This window comes from Oncorhynchus kisutch, unplaced genomic scaffold, assembly GCF_002021735.2.
Source record: "Oncorhynchus kisutch isolate 150728-3 unplaced genomic scaffold, Okis_V2 scaffold3385, whole genome shotgun sequence".
Lineage (NCBI taxonomy): Eukaryota > Metazoa > Chordata > Actinopteri > Salmoniformes > Salmonidae > Oncorhynchus > Oncorhynchus kisutch.
The window spans coordinates 60,001-79,297 of record NW_022265330.1 but is presented as its reverse complement, the minus strand read 5'-3'; the positions used below and the strand labels follow the sequence as shown (position 1 = coordinate 79,297).

General features: G+C 46.0%; 2 protein-coding genes across 2 annotated transcripts in view; one reads left to right on the top strand and one right to left on the bottom strand.

Annotated features, from left to right (window-relative positions):
* Positions 1-19,297, bottom strand: part of LOC109881603 (centrosomal protein of 89 kDa) — a 73,508-nt gene that overhangs the window by 6,775 nt on the left and 47,436 nt on the right. Inside the window, exon 5 of the mRNA XM_031820429.1 lies at positions 6,798-6,967. Coding sequence (XP_031676289.1) covers positions 6,798-6,967 — 170 coding nt within the window. The remainder of the gene's footprint in view (positions 1-6,797; positions 6,968-19,297) is intronic.
* LOC109887528 (E3 ubiquitin-protein ligase RNF182-like) overlaps positions 7,208-19,297 on the top strand; it is an 18,108-nt gene continuing 6,018 nt past the window's right edge. Inside the window, exon 1 of the mRNA XM_031820449.1 lies at positions 7,208-7,718. The gene's annotated coding sequence lies outside the window, so the exon portion shown is untranslated. The remainder of the gene's footprint in view (positions 7,719-19,297) is intronic.

The window sequence follows — 19,297 nt, the reverse complement described above, 5'->3', positions numbered from 1 at the left end:
AGGGGAGTGGAAAGAGGGACAGGGGGTGGAAAGAGGGACAGGGAGTGGAGAGAGGGACAGGGGAGTGGTAAAAGGGACAGGGGAGTGGAGAGAGGGAGTGGAAAGAGGGACAGGGGAGTGGAAAGAGGGACAGAGGAGTGGGAAGAGGGACAGGGGAGTGGAAAGAGGGACAGGGGATGGGAGAGAGGGACAGGGGAGTGGAAAGGGGGATAGGGGAGTGGAAAGAGGGACAGGGGAGTGGAAAGAGGGACAGGGGAGTGGAGAGAGGGACAGGGGAGTGGAGAGAGGGACAGGGGAGTGGAAAGGGGGACAGGGGAGTGGAGAGAGGGACAGGGGAGTGGAAAGAGGGACAGGGGATGGGAGAGAGGGACAGGGAGTGGAAAGAGGGACAGGGGAGTGGAAAGAGGGACAGGAGAGGTGAAAGAGGGACAGGGGAGTGGAGAGAGGGACAGGGGAGTAGAACGATGTACAGGGGAGTGGAAAGAGGGACAGGGGAGTGGAAAGAGGGACAGGGGATGGGAGAGAGGGACAGGGGAGTGGAAAGAGGGACAGGGGAGTGGAAAGAGGGACAGGGGAGTGGAAAGAGGGACAGGGGAGTAGAACGAGGGACAGGGGAGTGGAAAGAGGGACAGGGGAGTGGAAAGAGGGACAGGGGAGTGGATAGAGGGACAGGGGATGGGAGAGAGGGACAGGGGATGGGAGAGAGGGACAGGGGAGTGGAAAGAGGGACAGGGGAGTGGAAAGAGGGACAGGGGAGTGGAAAGAGGGACAGGGGAGTGGAAAGAGGAGTGGAAAGAGGGACAGGGGAGTGGAAAGAGGGACAGGGGAGTGGAGAGAGGGACAGGGAAGTGGAAAGAGGGACAGGGGATGGGAGAGGGGAGTGGAAAGAGGGATGGGAGAGGTGAAAGAGGGACAGGGGAGTGGAGAGGGGACAGGGGAGTGGAAAGAGGGACAGGGGAGTGGAAAGAGGGACAGGGGAGTGGAGAGGGGAGTGGAAAGAGGGATGGGAGAGGTGAAAGAGGGACAGGGGATGGGAGAGGGGGACAGGGGAGTGGAAAGAGGGAGTGGAAAGAGGGACAAGGGAGTGGAGAGGGGACAGGGGAGTGGAAAGAGGGACAGGGGAGTGGAAAGAGGGACAGGGGAGTGGAGAGGGGACAGGGGAGTGGAAAGAGGGACAGGGGATACTACTGGGGAATGAATCCACCCTGACCAATCACTGTCTACCTAGGAAGAGCTTAATGTGATGTACTACTGGGGCTGAACAGACCAATCACTGTATTTGATATTCATCATCTGCATGTTAGAAGGAACCCTTTCCAGTTGCCATGGGAATCAGTGAGCTGCTGTGTGCTTCCTGGTGAACGGTACAGAACTAGGCAGTGTTCAGGGATGTCTGTTCAGTGTGTGTGGTGTGTGTGTGTGTGTGTGTGTGTGTGTGTGTGTGTGTGTGTGTGTGTGTGTGTGTGTGTGTGTGTGTGTGTGTGTGTGTGTGTGTGTGAGTGTTTCCTGGTAAACAGTCCAGAACTAGGCAGAGTTCAGATAGATCCACACAGAACAGGGGAATGTCTGTGTTGGGTACAGCACCACTGTCTGGTTGGGGTTGGTACAGCACCACTGTCTGGTTGGGGTTGGTATAGAACAGGGGAATGTCTTTGTGTTGGGTACAGCACCACTGTCTGGTTGGGGTTGGTACAGCCCCCCTGTCTGGTTGGGGTTGGTACAGCCCCCCTGTCTGGTTGGGGTTGGTACAGCCCCCCTGTCTGGTTGGGGTTGGTACAGCACCACTGGCTGGTTGGGGTTGGTACAGCACCACTGTCTGGTTGGGGTTGGTACAGCCCCCATGCCTGGTTGGGGTTCGTACAGCCCCCCTGTCTGGTTGGGGTTGGTACAGCCCCCCTGTCTGGTTGGGGTTGGTACAGCCCCCCTGTCTGGTTGGGGTTGGTACAGCACCACTGGCTGGTTGGGGTTGGTATAGCACCACTGGCTGGTTGGGGTTGGTACAGCACCACTGGATGGTTGGAGTTGGTACAGCACCACTGTCTGGTTGGGGTTGTACAGCACCACTGTCTGGTTGGGGTTGATACAGCACCACTGTCTGGTTGGGGTTGATACAGCACCACTGTCTGGTTGGGGTTGATACAGCACCACTGTTTGGTTGGGGTTGTACAGCACCACTGGCTGGTTGGGGTTGATACAGCACCACTGGCTGGTTGGGGTTGGTACAGCACCACTGGCTGGTTGGGGTTGGTACAGCACCACTGGCTGGTTGGGGTTGGTACAGCACCACTGGCTGGTTGGGGTTGGTACAGCACCACTTGCTGGTTGGGGTTGATACAGCACCACTGGCTGGTTGGGTTTGGTACAGCACCACTGTCTGGTTGGGGTTGGTACAGCACCACTGTCTGGTTGGGGTTGGTATAGAACAAGGGAATGCTTGCAGAGATTAACTATCAGGTTAGAGACAGGAACACTCTGACATGACGGTAGACCATCAGAGATGAACTATCAGGTTAGAGACAGGAACACTGACATGACGGTAGACCATCAGAGATGAACTATCAGGTTAGAGACAGGAACACTCTGACATGACGGTAGACCATCAGAGATGAACTATCAGGTTAGAGACAGGAACACTCTGACATGACGGTAGACCATCAGAGATGAACTATCAGGTTAGAGACAGGAACACATGACAACACTACTGAGATGTTATCATGGAGAGAGAGAGACAGACAGACAGTCAGACAGACAGAAATGTGGGAAATGGTTGGTGGGGCTCAAAACAATAATCATGTCAAATAAATTGTTGTTTTGTGATATCATTAAGAACGGTATAACCAAATAATGGTAATTCTAACAATGTATACGTCCTAGTTATCAGATCTAAATGTTGGGGAACTTATATGATTAAATATGAAACTATTTGTGAGAAGATGAAATGTGATTTTAGCCTTCTAAATTATAATTATTTTTAATGTAAAGTTTTACCCAGTCTGTAACCACGCCCACGTGAGCACAGACATTATGCCAAAAGGAGGAAACGCCTCTTTTCCCCCCAGATTGTTTAAGCACCCTAGTCTAGTAAACTCGACCGAGTACCACCATGTGTGTACCTTTGAAGGATTCAGTCTAACGGGGACGAGAGGGGAAGGGCATTTCACTTCCACCACCGTGTGGTCTGACGTTTTTCCATTCTAAATAGACACTTCCAGAACAAAGGACATGGTGGACAACCAGAGACTTTCTGTCGAACTATTCGTCACAGACGGATCGGGCGATTTCAACAGAGAGAGACGACAAAGACATACAAGCGTAAATATGTACATTGCATTTCTAAGTCCAAATGAGCGGTTGTTAGGGTGATAACTATCCATATTTACGATGAGCATATTATTCAACTGTAAGTACGATAGTTTAATTTCTTTGTCGCTCTTTCTTTTCCCACCCCTTTTCATTATGTAACAAGCCGTCATATCGGGTTAGTCCACTAGGGACCTTTCATTATGTAACAAGCCGTCATATCGGGTTAGTCCACTAGGGACCTTTCATCGTGTAACAAGACCTCATATCGGGTTAGTCCACTAGGGACTTTTCATTGTGTAACAAGACCTCATATCGGATTAGTGACCTTTCATATTTTGTTATTTAGTAAATACACAAATTGGCTGAATTATTTATCGCTGATTCATCATGGAGACCAGGGTTTGTGCAGATATATAGGATATTACGACGTATCAGAATGAGACTGAAATAGGAGCAAATGAATGATGGATGACAGTATAGCAATATATTCTGATATTTTTGAGTTAAAACTGAAACTGTACACAGACTACATCCACATTAATGTTAGTCACGACACAGACTACATCCACAAATAAACTTTTTCCATGGTGCCCCAAATTAATGCTTAATTATTTGTTATATGATTAATTTAATCGCGTAATAATTGGATGAATAGCCATCATCGCATTAATGGTGGTCACGACACAGACTACATCCACATTAACGGTAGTCACGTCACGACACAGAATATATCCACATTAATGGTAGTCACGTCACGACAAAGACTACATCCACATTAATGGTAGTCACGTCACGACACAGACTACATCCACATTAATGGTAGTCACGTCACGACACAGACTACATCCACATGAATGGTAGTCACGTCACGACATAGACTACATCCACATTAATGGTAGTCACGACACGACACAGACTACATCCACATTAATGGTAGTCACGTCACGATACAGACTACATCCACTTTAATGGTAGTCACGTCACGACACAGACTACATCCACATGAATGGTAGTCACGTCACGATACAGACTACATCCACATTAATGGTAGTCACGTCACGACACAGACTACATCCACATTAATGGTAGTCACGTCACGATACAGACTACATCCACATTAATGGTAGTCACGTCACGATACAGACTACATCCACATTAATGGTAGTCACGTCACGATACAGACTACATCCACTACTAGAAAAGTCATCCATCACAAATGTAACAAAGAACATCCGAAATAAACAATTATTCAAATATAAACTACTACAGATTCTAGACTAAAGGTCTCTCCCTATAGATAGAAAGACAGACAGACAAATGGGCAGACAGCCAGACTGATGGACAGCCAGACAGCCAGACTGATGGACAGACAGACAGCCAGACAGCCAGACTGATGGACAGGCAGACAGCTAGACAGCCAGACTGATGGACAGGCAGACAGCCAGACAGCCAGACTGATGGACAGGCAGACAGCTAGACAGCCAGACTGATGGACAGGCAGACAGCTCGACCGACTTGATAGACGGACAAACAATCACAGACAGACAGACAGGGCAACTACATCTCAGGGAGAAATTGATCAAATCGACATTCACAATATGATTGAATGCTGTCAGAATCGCCCTAATCAAATCACTCAAACTTTCTGTGTTGCCAAGTCATCGTCCTCCTGCTCTGTACCGTAGGAGGCTTGGGGAATGTTGGATCAATTCTGTCATGCTACTGTTAACATAACTGAATTTAGATGGTTCAATATTAAAATAGCATGAACTAAGGAGAGAGAGAGATACAGAGAGAGGGAGAGAAAGGGGATGGAAAGTGGAGAGAGAGAGAGAGAAAGAGGGGGGGGGGAAGAGAGGAGAGCATTAAAGAGTGAGAGAGAGCGAGAGAGAGAGCACTAAAGAAAGACAATTGAGGACATCAGAAAGAGAGAGAGCAACAGCGAGAGAACAGCATTAAGAGAACAACAGAGAGAGAGAGAGTGACACAGAGGGAGAGTGACTGTGAGAGAGAGACAGAGAAAGAGAGGGCATAACACCGAGAGAGAGAGAACAACAGAGAGAGAGAGAGTGACACAGAGGGAGAGTGACTGTGAGAGAGAGACAGAGAAAGAGAGGGCATAACACCGAGAGAGAGAGAACAACAGAGAGAGAGAGAGTGACACAGAGGGAGAGTGACTGTGAGAGAGAGACAGAGAAAGAGAGGGCATAACACCGAGAGAGAGAGAACAACAGAGAGAGAGAGAGTGACACAGAGGGAGAGTGACTGTGAGAGAGAGACAGAGAAAGAGAGGGCATAACACCGAGAGAGAGAGAACAACAGAGAGAGAGAGAGTGACACAGAGGGAGAGTGACTGTGAGAGAGAAACAGAGAAAGAGAGGGCATAACACCTAGAGAGAGAGAACAACAGAGAGAGAGAGAGTGACACAGAGGGAGAGTGACTGTGAGAGAGAGACAGAGAAAGAGAGGGCATAACACCGAGAGAGAGAGAACAACAGAGAGAGAGAGAGTGACACAGAGGGAGAGTGACTGTGAGAGAGACAGAGAAAGAGAGGGCATAACACCGAGAGAGAGAGAACAACAGAGAGAGAGAGAGTGACACAGAGGGAGAGTGACTGTGAGAGAGAGACAGAGAAAGAGAGGGCATAACACCTAGAGAGAGAGAACAACAGAGAGAGAGAGAGTGACACAGAGGGAGAGTGACTGTGAGAGAGAGACAGAGAAAGAGAGGGCATAACACCGAGAGAGAGAGAACAACAGAGAGAGAGAGAGTGACACAGAGGGAGAGTGACTGTGAGAGAGAGACAGAGAAAGAGAGGGCATAACACCGAGAGAGAGAGAACAACAGAGAGAGAGAGAGTGACACAGAGGGAGAGTGACTGTGAGAGAGAGACAGAGAAAGAGAGGGCATAACACCGAGAGAGAGAGAACAACAGAGAGAGAGAGAGTGACACAGAGGGAGAGTGACTGTGAGAGAGAGACAGAGAAAGAGAGGGCATAACACCGAGAGAGAGAGAACAACAGAGAGAGAACAACAGAGAGTGACACAGAGGGAGAGTGACTGTGAGAGAGAGACAGAGAAAGAGAGGGCATAACACCGAGAGAGAGAGAACAACAGAGAGAGAGAGAGTGACACAGAGAGGGAGTGACTGTGAGAGAGAGACAGAGAAACAGTCTGCAGCTGTTCTGTCTTGCCCAGGCAGAAGCGCTTGCTGACTCCCCCTCCTCCCCACCTTGCGCTCCCTCCGGGGGCCTGTCATTGGTTTGCGTTGCTAGTGACTCGGCTGCCTGCCTGCTCACTACTCCTGCCTGTGTGTGACTCGGCTACCGTCTCTCTGCCTGCCTGTTTCTCTGACTGTCTGCCTGTTTCCCTGGCTGAGTAGCTGCCTGGCTGGCTGCCTGGTTCTCTGACTGTCTGCCTGTTTCCCTGGCTGAGTAGCTGCCTGGCTGGCTGCCTGGTTCTCTGACTGTCTGCCTGTTTCCCTGGCTGGTACCTTTTCTGCTGCAGCACTCCGTCCAGGTCGTGCTGTTTGTCTCGTAGAAGCCTCTGGAGGTGCTGTATTTCTGTCTGGTAGGAGGCTGCCCTCCCTGCAAAGTCCTCCTCCTGCTCCACCAGCCTCTGGCCCAGAACCCCCAGGCTGCAGGCTGCCTGCTTCTTGTACACCTGGCGGGGGAGAAGAGGAGACAGTCAGACCGCTGCCTGCTCCTGGAGAGAGAGAGAGAGAGAGAGAGAGAGAGAGAGAGAGAGAGAGAGAGAGAGAGAGAGAGAGAGAGAGAGAGAGAGAGAGAGAGAGAGAAGACAGAGAGAGAGAGAGAGAGGGAGAGAGAGAGAGTGACAGAGAGAGCGAGAGAGAGAGAGGGAGAGGGAGAGAGACAGAGAGGGAGAGAGACAGAGAGGGAGAGGGAGAGAGACAGAGAGAGAGAGAGAGGGAGAGAGAGAGAGAGACAGAGAGAGAGAGAGAGAGCGAGAGAGTGAGAGAGAGGAGACCCTGTCAGGGGATGGCTCCACCACAGAACGGACATTTAGCACCACCACTACTACCAGCACCTTGAGGAGCATAGGAGAACTAAGGCTATTAAGTACTCAGACACTGGAATACTGGAGTACCCAGACACTGGACCACTGAGCCACAGGACCACCCAGACACTGGACCACTGAGCCACTGGAGTACTCAGACACTGGACCACTGGAGTACTCAGACACTGGACCACTGGAGTACCCAGACACTGGACCACTGGAGTACCCAGACACTGGAACACTGAGCCACTGGACCACTGGAGTACCCAGACACTGGACCACTGAGCCACTGGAGTACTCAGACACTGGACCACTGGAGTACTCAGACACTGGACCACTGGAGTACCCAGACACTGGAACACTGGAGTACCCAGACACTGGACCTACTGCAGGGAAGGTAAGGATTTGGGGAAGGGAGAGAGAGGGGTACTTGTTTTAACTTCTAATGTGTGTGGTAGTGTGTTTGTCTCAGTATGTGTGTTAGTGTGTCTGTGTGTGAGAGCACTGTCCAGCAGCCCATCCAGGCATTTATAAACTTTATCCACTGTCCCCCAGCCCAGCCAGGCATTCATAGACTTCATCCACTGTCCCCCAGCCCAGCCAGGCATTCATAAACTTCATCCACTGTCCCACAGCCCAGCCAGGCATTCATTAACTTCATCCACTGTCCCCAGCCCAGCCAGGCATTCATAAACTTTATCCACTGTCCCCCAGCCCAGCCAGGCATTCGTAAACTTTATCCACTGTCCCCAGCCCAGCCAGGCATTCATAAACTGCATCCACTGTCCCACAGCCCAGCCAGGCATTCATAAACTGTATCCACTGTCCAGCAGCCCACCCCAGGCACAAATAAACTTTATCCAGTCAGGCATTTACAAACTTCATCCACTGTCCCACAATCCAGCCAGGCATTCATAAACTTCATCCACTGTCCCCCAGCCCAGCCAAGCATTTATAAACTTCATCCACTGTCCCCCAGCCAGGGCTGAGTAAAGCAGGGCTGAGTAAAGCAGGGCTGAGTGAAACAGGGCTGAGTAAAACAGGGCTGAGTAAAGCAGGGCTGAGTAAAGCAGGGCTGAGTGAAGCAGAGCTGAGTAAAACAGGGCTGAGTGAAACAGGGCTGAGTAAAGCAGGGCTGAATAAAACAGGGCTGAGTGAAACAGGGCTGAGTGAAGCAGGGCTGAATAAAACAGGGCTGAATAAAACAGGGCTGAGTAAAACAGGGCTAAGTGAAACAGGGCTGAGTGAAGCAGGGCTGAGTAAAACAGGGCTGAGTAAAGCAGGGCTAAGTGAAACAGGGCTGAGTAAAACAGCGCTGAGTGAAACAGGGCTGAGTAAAACAGCGCTGAGTGAAACAGGGCTGAGTAAAGCAGGGCTAAGTGAAACAGGGCTGAGTAAAACAGCGCTGAGTGAAACAGGGCTGAGTAAAACAGCGCTGAGTGAAACAGGGCTGAGTAAAGCAGGGCTAAGTGAAACAGGGCTGAGTAAAACAGCGCTGAGTGAAACAGGGCTGAGTAAAACAGCGCTGAGTGAAACAGGGCTGAGTAAAGCAGGGCTAAGTGAAACAGGGCTGAGTAAAACAGCGCTGAGTGAAACAGGGCTGAGTAAAACAGCGCTGAGTGAAACAGGGCTGAGTAAAGCAGGGCTAAGTGAAACAGGGCTAAGTGAAACAGGGCTGAGAAAAACAGCGCTGAGTGAAACAGGGCTGAGTAAAGCAGGGCTCAGGGCTGAGTGAAGCAGGGCTGAGTAAAGCAGGGCTGAGTAAAGCAGGGCTCAGGGCTGAGTGAAGCAGGGCTGAGTAAAGCAGGGCTCAGGGCTGAGTGAAGCAGGGCTGAGTAAAGCAGGGCTGAGTAAAGTAGGGCTCAGGGCTGAGTGAAGCAGGGCTGAGTAAAGCAGGGCTGAGTAAAGCAGGGCTGAGTAAAGCAGGGCTCAGGGCTGAGTGAAGCAGGGCTGAGTAAAGCAGGGCTCAGGGCTGAGTAAAGCAGGGCTGAGTAAAGCAGGGCTCAGGGCTGAGTAAAGCAGGGCTGAGTAAAGCAGGGCTGAGTAAAGCAGGGCTGAGTAAAGCAGGGACGAGTAAAACAGAGCTGAGTGAAACAGAGCTGAGTGAAACAGGGCTGAGTGAAACAGGGCTGAGCGTCAGACAGCGTGGGAACAGCAGCAGTAGCAGCAGTGATGTGATTATGAGGTCTTAAAGAAAAACACAGTCTGAAGTCATCAGTTTGCCTCAGGATATTAACAATCTACCTCTACATACTGCTGTCTGGTAATGAACCAGCAACACAACACAGACCTGGTAATGAACCAGCAACACAACACAGACCTGGTAATGAACCAGCAACACAACACAGACCGGATAATGAACCTGCAACACAACACAGACCTGGTAATGAACCAGCAACACAGACCTGGTAATGAACAAGCAACGCAACACAGACATGTTAATGTACCAGCAACACAGACCTATTAATGAACCAGCAACGCAGACCTGGTAATGAACCAGCAACACAACACAGACCTGGTAATGAACCAGCAACACAACACAGACCTGGTAATGAACCAGCAACACAACACAGACCTGGTAATGCACCAGCAACACAGACCTGTTAATGAACCAGCAACACAGACCTGGTAATGAACAAGCAACGCAACACAGACATGTTAATGTACCAGCAACACAGACCTATTAATTTAATTTATTTTTTTATTTTACCTTTATTTAACCAGGTAGGCAAGTTGAGAACAAATTGCGACCTGGCCAAGATAAAGCAAAGCAGTTCGACAGATACAACGACACAGAGTTACACATGGAGTAAAACAAACATACAGTCAATAATGCAGTATAAACAAGTCTATATACAATGTGAGCAAATGAGGTGAGAAGGGAGGTAAAGGCAAAAAAGGCCATGGTGGCAAAGTAATTACAATATAGCAAGTAAAACACTGGAATGGTAGTTTTGCAATGGAAGAATGTGCAAAGTAGAAATAAAAATAATGGGGTGCAAAGGAGCAAAATAAATAAATAAATTAAATACAGTTGGGAAAGAGGTAGATGTTTGGGCTAAATTATAGGTGGGCTATGTACAGGTGCAGTAATCTGTGAGCTGCTCTGACAGTTGGTGCTTAAAGCTAGTGAGGGAGATAAGTGTTTCCAGTTTCAGAGATTTTTGTAGTTCGTTCCAGTCATTGGCAGCAGAGAACTGGAAGGAGAGGCGGCCAAAGAAAGAATTGGTTTTGGGGGTGATTAGAGAGATATACCTGCTGGAGCGTGTGCTACAGGTGGGAGATGCTATGGTGACCAGCGAGCTGAGATAAGGGGGGACTTTACCTAGCAGGGTCTTGTAGATGACATAGAGCCAGTGGGTTTGGCGACGAGTATGAAGCGAGGGCCAGCCAACGAGAGCGTACAGGTCGCAATGGTGGGTAGTATATGGGGCTTTGGTGACAAAACGGATTGCACTGTGATAGACTGCATCCAAATTGTTGAGTAGGGTATTGGAGGCTATTTTGTAAATGACATCGCCAAAGTCGAGGATTGGTAGGATGGTCAGTTTTACAAGGGTATGTTTGGCAGCATGAGTGAAGGATGCTTTGTTGCGAAATAGGAAGCCAATTCTAGATTTAACTTTGGATTGGAGATGTTTGATATGGGTCTGGAAGGAGAGTTTACAGTCTAACCAGACACCTAAGTATTTGTAGTTGTCCACGTATTCTAAGTCAGAGCCGTCCAGAATAGTGATGTTGGACAGGCGGGTAGGTGCAGGTAGCGATCGTTTGAAGAGCATGCATTTAGTTTTACTTGTATTTAAGAGCAATTGGAGGCCACGGAAGGAGAGTTGTATGGCATTGAAGCTTGCCTGGAGGGTTGTTAACACAGTGTCCAAAGAAGGGCCGGAGGTATACAGAATGGTGTCGTCTGCGTAGAGGTGGATCAGAGACTCACCAGCAGCAAGAGCGACCTCATTGATGTATACAGAGAAGAGAGTCGGTCCAAGAATTGAACCCTGTGGCACCCCCATAGAGAATGCCAGAGGTCCGGACAGCAGACCCTCCGATTTGACACACTGAACTATCAGAGAAGTAGTTGGTGAACCAGGCGAGGCAATCATTTGAGAAACCAAGGCTGTCGAGTCTGCCGATGAGGATGTGGTGATTGACAGAGTCGAAAGCCTTGGCCAGATCAATGAATACGGCTGCACAGTAATGTTTCTTATCGATGGCGGTTAAGATATAGTTTAGGACCTTGAGCGTGGCTGAGGTGCACCCATGACCAGCTCTGAAACCAGATTGCATAGCAGAGAAGGTATGGTGAGATTCGAAATGGTCGGTAATCTGTTTGTTGACTTGGCTTTCGAAGACCTTAGAAAGGCATGGTAGGATAGATATAGGTCTGTAGCAGTTTGGGTCAAGAGTGTCCCCCCCTTTGAAGAGGGGGATGACCGCAGCTGCTTTCCAATCTTTGGGAATCTCAGATGACACGAAAGAGAGGTTGAACAGGCTAGTAATAGGGGTGGCAGCAATTTCGGCAGATCATTTTAGAAAGAAAGGGTCCAGATTGTATAGCCCGGCTGATTTGTAGGGGTCCAGATTTTGCAGCTCTTTCAGAACATCAGCTGAATGGATTTGGGAGAAGGAGAAATGGGGAAGGCTTGGGCGAGTTGCTGTTGGGGGTGCAGTGCTGTTGACCGGGGTAGGAGTAGCCAGGTGGAAAGCATGGCCAGCCGTAGAAAAATGCTTATTGAAATTCTCAATTATGGTGGATTTATCAGTGGTGCCAGTGTTTCCTATCTTCAGTGCAGTGGGCAGCTGGGAGGAGGTGTTCTTATTCTCCGTGGACTTTACAGTGTCCCAGAACTTTTTTGAGTTAGTGTTGCAGGAAGCACATTTCTGCTTGAAAAAGCTAGCCTTGGCTTTTCTAACTGCCTGTGTATAATGGTTTCTAGCTTCCCTGAACAGCTGCATATCACGGGGGCTGTTCGATGCTAATGCAGAACGCCATAGGATGTTTTTGTGTTGGTTAAGGGCAGTCAGGTCTGGGGAGAACCAAGGGCTATATCTGTTCCTGGTTCTAAATTTCTTGAATGGGGCATGTTTATTTAAGATGGTTAGGAAGGCATTTAAAAAAAAATATCCAGGCATCCTCTACTGACGGGATGAGATCAATATCCTTCCAGGATACCTCGGCCAGGTCGATTAGAAAGGCCTGCTCGCTGAAGTGTTTCAGTGAGCGTTTTACAGTGATGAGTGGAGGTCGTTTGACCGCTGACCCATTACGGATGCAGGCAATGAGGCAGTGATCGCTGAGATCTTGGTTGAAGACAGCAGAGCTGTATTTAGAGGGGAAGTTGGTTAGGATGATATCTATGAGGGTGCCCGAGCTCTGAAGATAGATGGGGGGCAATCAGTTCACATATGGTGTCCAGAGCACAGCTGGGGGCAGAGGGTGGTCTATAGCAGGCGGCAACGGTGAGAGACTTGTTTTTAAAAGTAGAAGTTCAAATTGTTTGGGTACAGACCTGGATAGTAGGACAGAACTCTGCAGGCTATCTTTGCAGTAGATTGCAACACCGCCCCCTTTGGCAGTTCTATCTTGTCTGAAAATGTTGTAGTTTGGAATTAAAAATTCTGAATTTTTGGTGGTCTTCCTAAGCCAGGATTCAGACACAGCTAGAACATCCGGGTTGGCAGAGTGTGCTAAAGCAGTGAATAGAACAAACTTAGGGAGGAGGCTTCTAATGTTAACATGCATGAAACCAAGGCTATTACGGTTACAGAAGTCGTCAAAAGAGAGCGCCTGGGGAATAGGAGTGGAGCTAGGCACTGCAGGGCCTGGATTCACCTCTACATCGCCAGAGGAACATAGGAGGAGTAGAATAAGGGTGCGGCTAAAAGCAATAAGAATTGGTCTTCTAGAACGTCTGGAACATAGAGTAAAAGGAGGTTTCTGGGGGCGATAAAATAGCATCAGGGTATAATGTACAGACAAAGGTATGGTAGGATGTGAATACAGTGGAGGTAAACCTAGGTATTGAGTGATGAAGAGAGAGATATTAATGAACCAGCAACACAGACCTGGTAATGAACCAGCAACACAGACCTGGTAATGAACCAGCAACACAGACCTGTTAATGAACCAGCAACACAACACAGACCTGGTAATGTACCAGCAACACATAATACACAACACAAAATGTAATATCATCTACACCATCACAATAAATCCATGGAAAATTGTCTACACCATCACAATAAATCCATGTAATATAGTCTACCTACACCATCACAATAAATCCATGTAATATAGTCTACACCATCACAATAAATCCATGTAATATAGTCTACACCATCACAATAAATCCATGTAATATAGTCTACCTACACCATCACAATACATCCATGTAATATAGTCTACACCATCACAATAAATCCATGTAATATAGTCTACACCATCACAATAAATCCATGTAATATAGTCTACACCATCACAATAATACCATGTAATATAGTCTACACCATCACAATAAATCCATGTAATATAGTCTACCTACACCATCACAATAAATCCATGTAATATAGTCTACACCATCACAATAAATCCATGTAATAGTCTACCTACACCATCACAATAAATCCATGTAATATAGTCTACACCATCACAATAAATCCATGTAATATAGTCTACAACATCACAATAAATCCATGTAATATAGCCTACCTACACCATCACAATAAATCCATGTAATATAGTCTACCTACACCATCACAATAAATCCATGTAATATAGTCTACACCATCACAATAAATCCATGTAATATAGTCTACCTACACCATCACAATACATCCATGTAATATAGTCTACACCATCACAATAAATCCATGTAATATAGTCTACCTACACCATCACAATAAATCCATGTAATATAGTCTACCTACACCATCACAATACATCCATGTAATATAGTCTACCTACACCATCACAATACATCCATGTAATATAGTCTACACCATCACAATAAATCCATGTAATATAGTCTACCTACACCATCACAATACATCCATGTAATATAGTCTACCTACACCATCACAATAAATCCATGTAATATAGTCTACACCATCACAATAAATCCATGTAATATAGTCTACACCATCACAATAAATCCATGTAATATAGTCTACACCATCACAATAAATCCATGTAATATAGTCTACCTACACCATCACAATAAATCCATGTAATATAGTCTACCTACACCATCACAATAAATCCATGTAATATAATCTACCTACACCATCACAATAAATCCATGTAATATAGTCTACCTACACCATCACAATAAATCCATGTAATATAGTCTACACCATCACAATAAATCCATGTTATATAGTCTACACCATCACAATAAATCCATGTAATATAGTCTACACCATCACAATAAATCCATGTAATATAGTCTACACCATCACAATAAATACATGTAATATAGTCGACACCATCACAATAAATCCATGTAATATAGTCTACCTACACCATCACAATAAATCCATGTAATATAGTCTACACCATCACAATAAATCCATGTAATATAGTCTACCTACACCATCACAATAAATCCATGTAATATAGTCTACCTACACCATCACAATAAATCCATGTAATATAGTCTACCTACACCATCACAATAAATCCATGTAATATAGTCTACCTACACCATCACAATAAATCCATGTAATATAGTCTACACCATCACAATAAATCCATGTAATATAGTCTACACCTTCACAATAAATCCATGTAATATAGTCTACCTACACCATCACAATAAATCCATGTAATATAGCCTACCTACACCATCACAATAAATCCATGTAATATAGTCTACCTACACCATCACAATAAATCCATGTAATATAGTCTACCTACACCATCACAATAAATCCATGTAATATAGTCTACCTACACCTTCACAATAAATCCATGTAATATAGTCTACACCTTCACAATAAATCCATGTAATATAGTCTACCTACACCATCACAATAAATCCATGTAATATAGCCTACCTACACCATCACAATAAATCCATGTAATATAGTCTACCTACACCATCACAATAAATCCATGTAATATAGTCTACCTACACCATCACAATAAATCCATGTAATATAGTCTACCTACACCTTCACAATAAATCCATGTAATATAGTCTACACCTTCACAATAAATCCATGTAATATAGTCTACACCATCACAATAAATCCATGTAATATAGTCTACCTACACCATCACAATAAATCCATGTAATATAGTCTACACCATCACAATAAATCCATGTAATATAGTCTAGCTACACCATCACAATAAATCCATGTAATATAGCCTACCTACACCATACCTACACCATCACAATAAATCCATGTAATATAGTCTACACCATCACAATAAATCCATGTAATATAGTCTACCTACACCATCACAATAAATCCATGTAATATAGTCTACCTACACCATCACAATAAATCCATGTAATATAATCTACACCATCACAATAAATCCATGTAATATAGTCTACACCATCACAATAAATCCATGTAATATAGTCTACACCATCACAATAAATCCATGTAATATAGCCTACACCATCACAATAAATCCATGTAATATAGCCTACACCATCACAATAAATCCATGTAATATAGTCTACCTACACCATCACAATAAATACATGTAATATAGTCTACACCATCACAATAAATCCGTGTAATATAGTCTACACCATCACAATAAATCAATGTAATATAGTCTACACCATCACAATAAATCCATGTAATATAGTCTACCTACACCATCACAATAAATCCATGTAATATAGTCTACCTACACCATCACAATAAATCCATGTAATATAATCTACCTACACCATCACAATAAATCCATGTAATATAGTCTACCTACACCATCACAATAAATCCATGTAATATAGTCTACACCATCACAATAAATCCATGTTATATAGTCTACACCATCACAATAAATCCATCTAATATAGTCTACACCATCACAATAAATCCATGTAATATAGTCTACCTACACCATCACAATAAATCCATGTAATATAGTCTACCTACACCATCACAATAAATCCATGTAATATAGTCGACACCATCACAATAAATCCATGTAATATAGTCTACCTACACCATCACAATAAATCCATGTAATATAGTCTACACCTTCACAATAAATCCATGTAATATAGTCTACACCATCACAATAAATACATGTAATATAGTCTACACCATCACAATAAATCCATGTAATAGTCTACACCATCACAATAAATCCATGTAATATAGTCTACCTACACCATCACAATAAATCCATGTAATATAGTCTACACCATCACAATAAATCCATGTAATATAGTCTACCTACACCATCACAATAAATCCATGTAATATAGTCTACCTACACCATCACAATAAATCCATGTAATATAGTCTACACCATCACAATAAATCCATATAATATAGTCTACACCTTCACAATAAATCCATGTAATATAGTCTACCTACACCATCACAATAAATCCATGTAATATAGCCTACCTACACCATCACAATAAATCCATGTAATATAGTCTACCTACACCATCACAATAAATCCATGTAATATAGTCTACCTACACCTTCACAATAAATCCATGTAATATAGTCTACACCTTCACAATAAATCCATGTAATATAGTCTACCTACACCATCACAATAAATCCATGTAATATAGCCTACCTACACCATCACAATAAATCCATGTAATATAGTCTACCTACACCATCACAATAAATCCATGTAATATAGTCTACCTACACCATCACAATAAATCCATGTAATATAGTCTACCTACACCTTCACAATAAATCCATGTAATATAGTCTACACCTTCACAATAAATCCATGTAATATAGTCTACACCATCACAATAAATCCATGTAATATAGTCTACCTACACCATCACAATAAATCCATGTAATATAGTCTACACCATCACAATAAATCCATGTAATATAGTCTAGCTACACCATCACAATAAATCCATGTAATATAGCCTACCTACACCATACCTACACCATCACAATAAATCCATGTAATATAGTCTACACCATCACAATAAATCCATGTAATATAGTCTACCTACACCATCACAATAAATCCATGTAATATAGTCTACCTACACCATCACAATAAATCCATGTAATATAGTCTACCTACACCATCACAATAAATCCATGTAATATAGTCTACACCATCACAATAAATCCATGTAATATAGTCTACACCATCACAATAAATCCATGTAATATAGTCTACACCATCACAATAAATCCATGTAATATAGCCTACACCATCACAATAAATCCATGTAATATAGTCTACCTACACCATCACAATAAATCCATGTAATATAGTCTACCTACACCATCACAATAAATCCATGTAATATAGTCTACCTACACCATCACAATAAATCTATGTAATATAGTCTACACCATCAGAAGGGAATAAGCAGGAAACAAGGAATCCTCCCAGCAGCATTTAGGGAAAACATAGACATGTTGGGGGAAGTTGCATGTTGGCAAAACCTATTGGTGTGTTACTATGGTTACTTGACTACATAGCCAGGGAAATGTCTGAAACAGTAAAACCATGCACAGGGTGTTTTGGTGTGTTACTATGGTTACTCTTCCTCAGAGAGACAGCCACCGCTCCCTCCCTCTAGGGTGTCAGTCGGTCCTCTTCCACAGAGAGACAGCCACCGCTCCCTCCCTCTAGGGTGTCAGTCAGTCCTCTTCCACAGAGAGACAGCCACCGCTCCCTCCCTCTAGGGTGTCAGTCGGTCCTCTTCCACAGAGAGACAGCCACCGCTCCCTCCCTCTAGGGTGTCAGTCGGTCCTCAGAGAGACAGCCACCGCTCCCTCCCTCTAGGGTGTCAGTCGGTCCTCTTCCACAGAGAAACAGCCACCGCTCCCTCCCTCTAGGGTGTCAGTCGGTCCTCAGAGAGACAGCCACCGCTCCCTCCCTCTAGGGTGTCAGTCGGTCCTCTTCCTCAGAGAGACAGCCACCGCTCCCTCCCTCTAGGGTGTCAGTCAGTCCTCTTCCTCAGAGAGACAGCCACCGCTCCCTCCCTCTAGGGTGTCAGTCGGTCCTCAGAGAGACAGCCACCGCTCCCTCCCTCTAGGGTGTCAGTCGGTCCTCAGAGAGACAGCCACCGCTCCCTCCTTCTAGGGTGTCAGTCGGTCCTCTTCCACAGAGAGACAGCCACCGCTCCCTCCCTCTAGGGTGTCAGTCAGTCCTCTTCCACAGAGAGACAGCCACCGCTCCCTCCCTCTAGGGTGTCAGTCGGTCCTCTTCCTCAGAGAGACAGCCACCGCTCCCTCCCTCTAGGGTGTCAGTCAGTCCTCTTCCTCAGAGAGACAGCCACCGCTCCCTCCCTCTAGGGTGTCAGTCGGTCCTCTTCCACAGAGAAACAGCCACCGCTCCCTCCCTCTAGGGTGTCAGTCGGTCCTCAGAGAGACAGCCACCGCTCCCTCCCTCTAGGGTGTCAGTCGGTCCTCTTCCACAGAGAGACAGCCACCGCTCCCTCCCTCTAGGGTGTCAGTCGGTCCTCTTCCACAGAGAGACAGCCACCGCTCCCTCCCTCTAGGGTGTCAGTCGGTCCTCTTCCACAGAGAGACAGCCACCGCTCCCTCCCTCTAGGGTGTCAGTCGGTCCTCAGAGAGACAGCCACCGCTCCCTCCATCTAGGGTGTCAGTCGGTCCTCAGAGAGACAGCCACCGCTCCCTCCCTCTAGGGTGTCAGTCGGTCCTCAGAGAGACAGCCACCGCTCCCTCCTTCTAGGGTGTCAGTCGGTCCTCTTCCACAGAGAGACAGCCACCGCTCCCTCCCTCTAGGGTGTCAGTCGGCCACAGAGAGACAGCCACCGC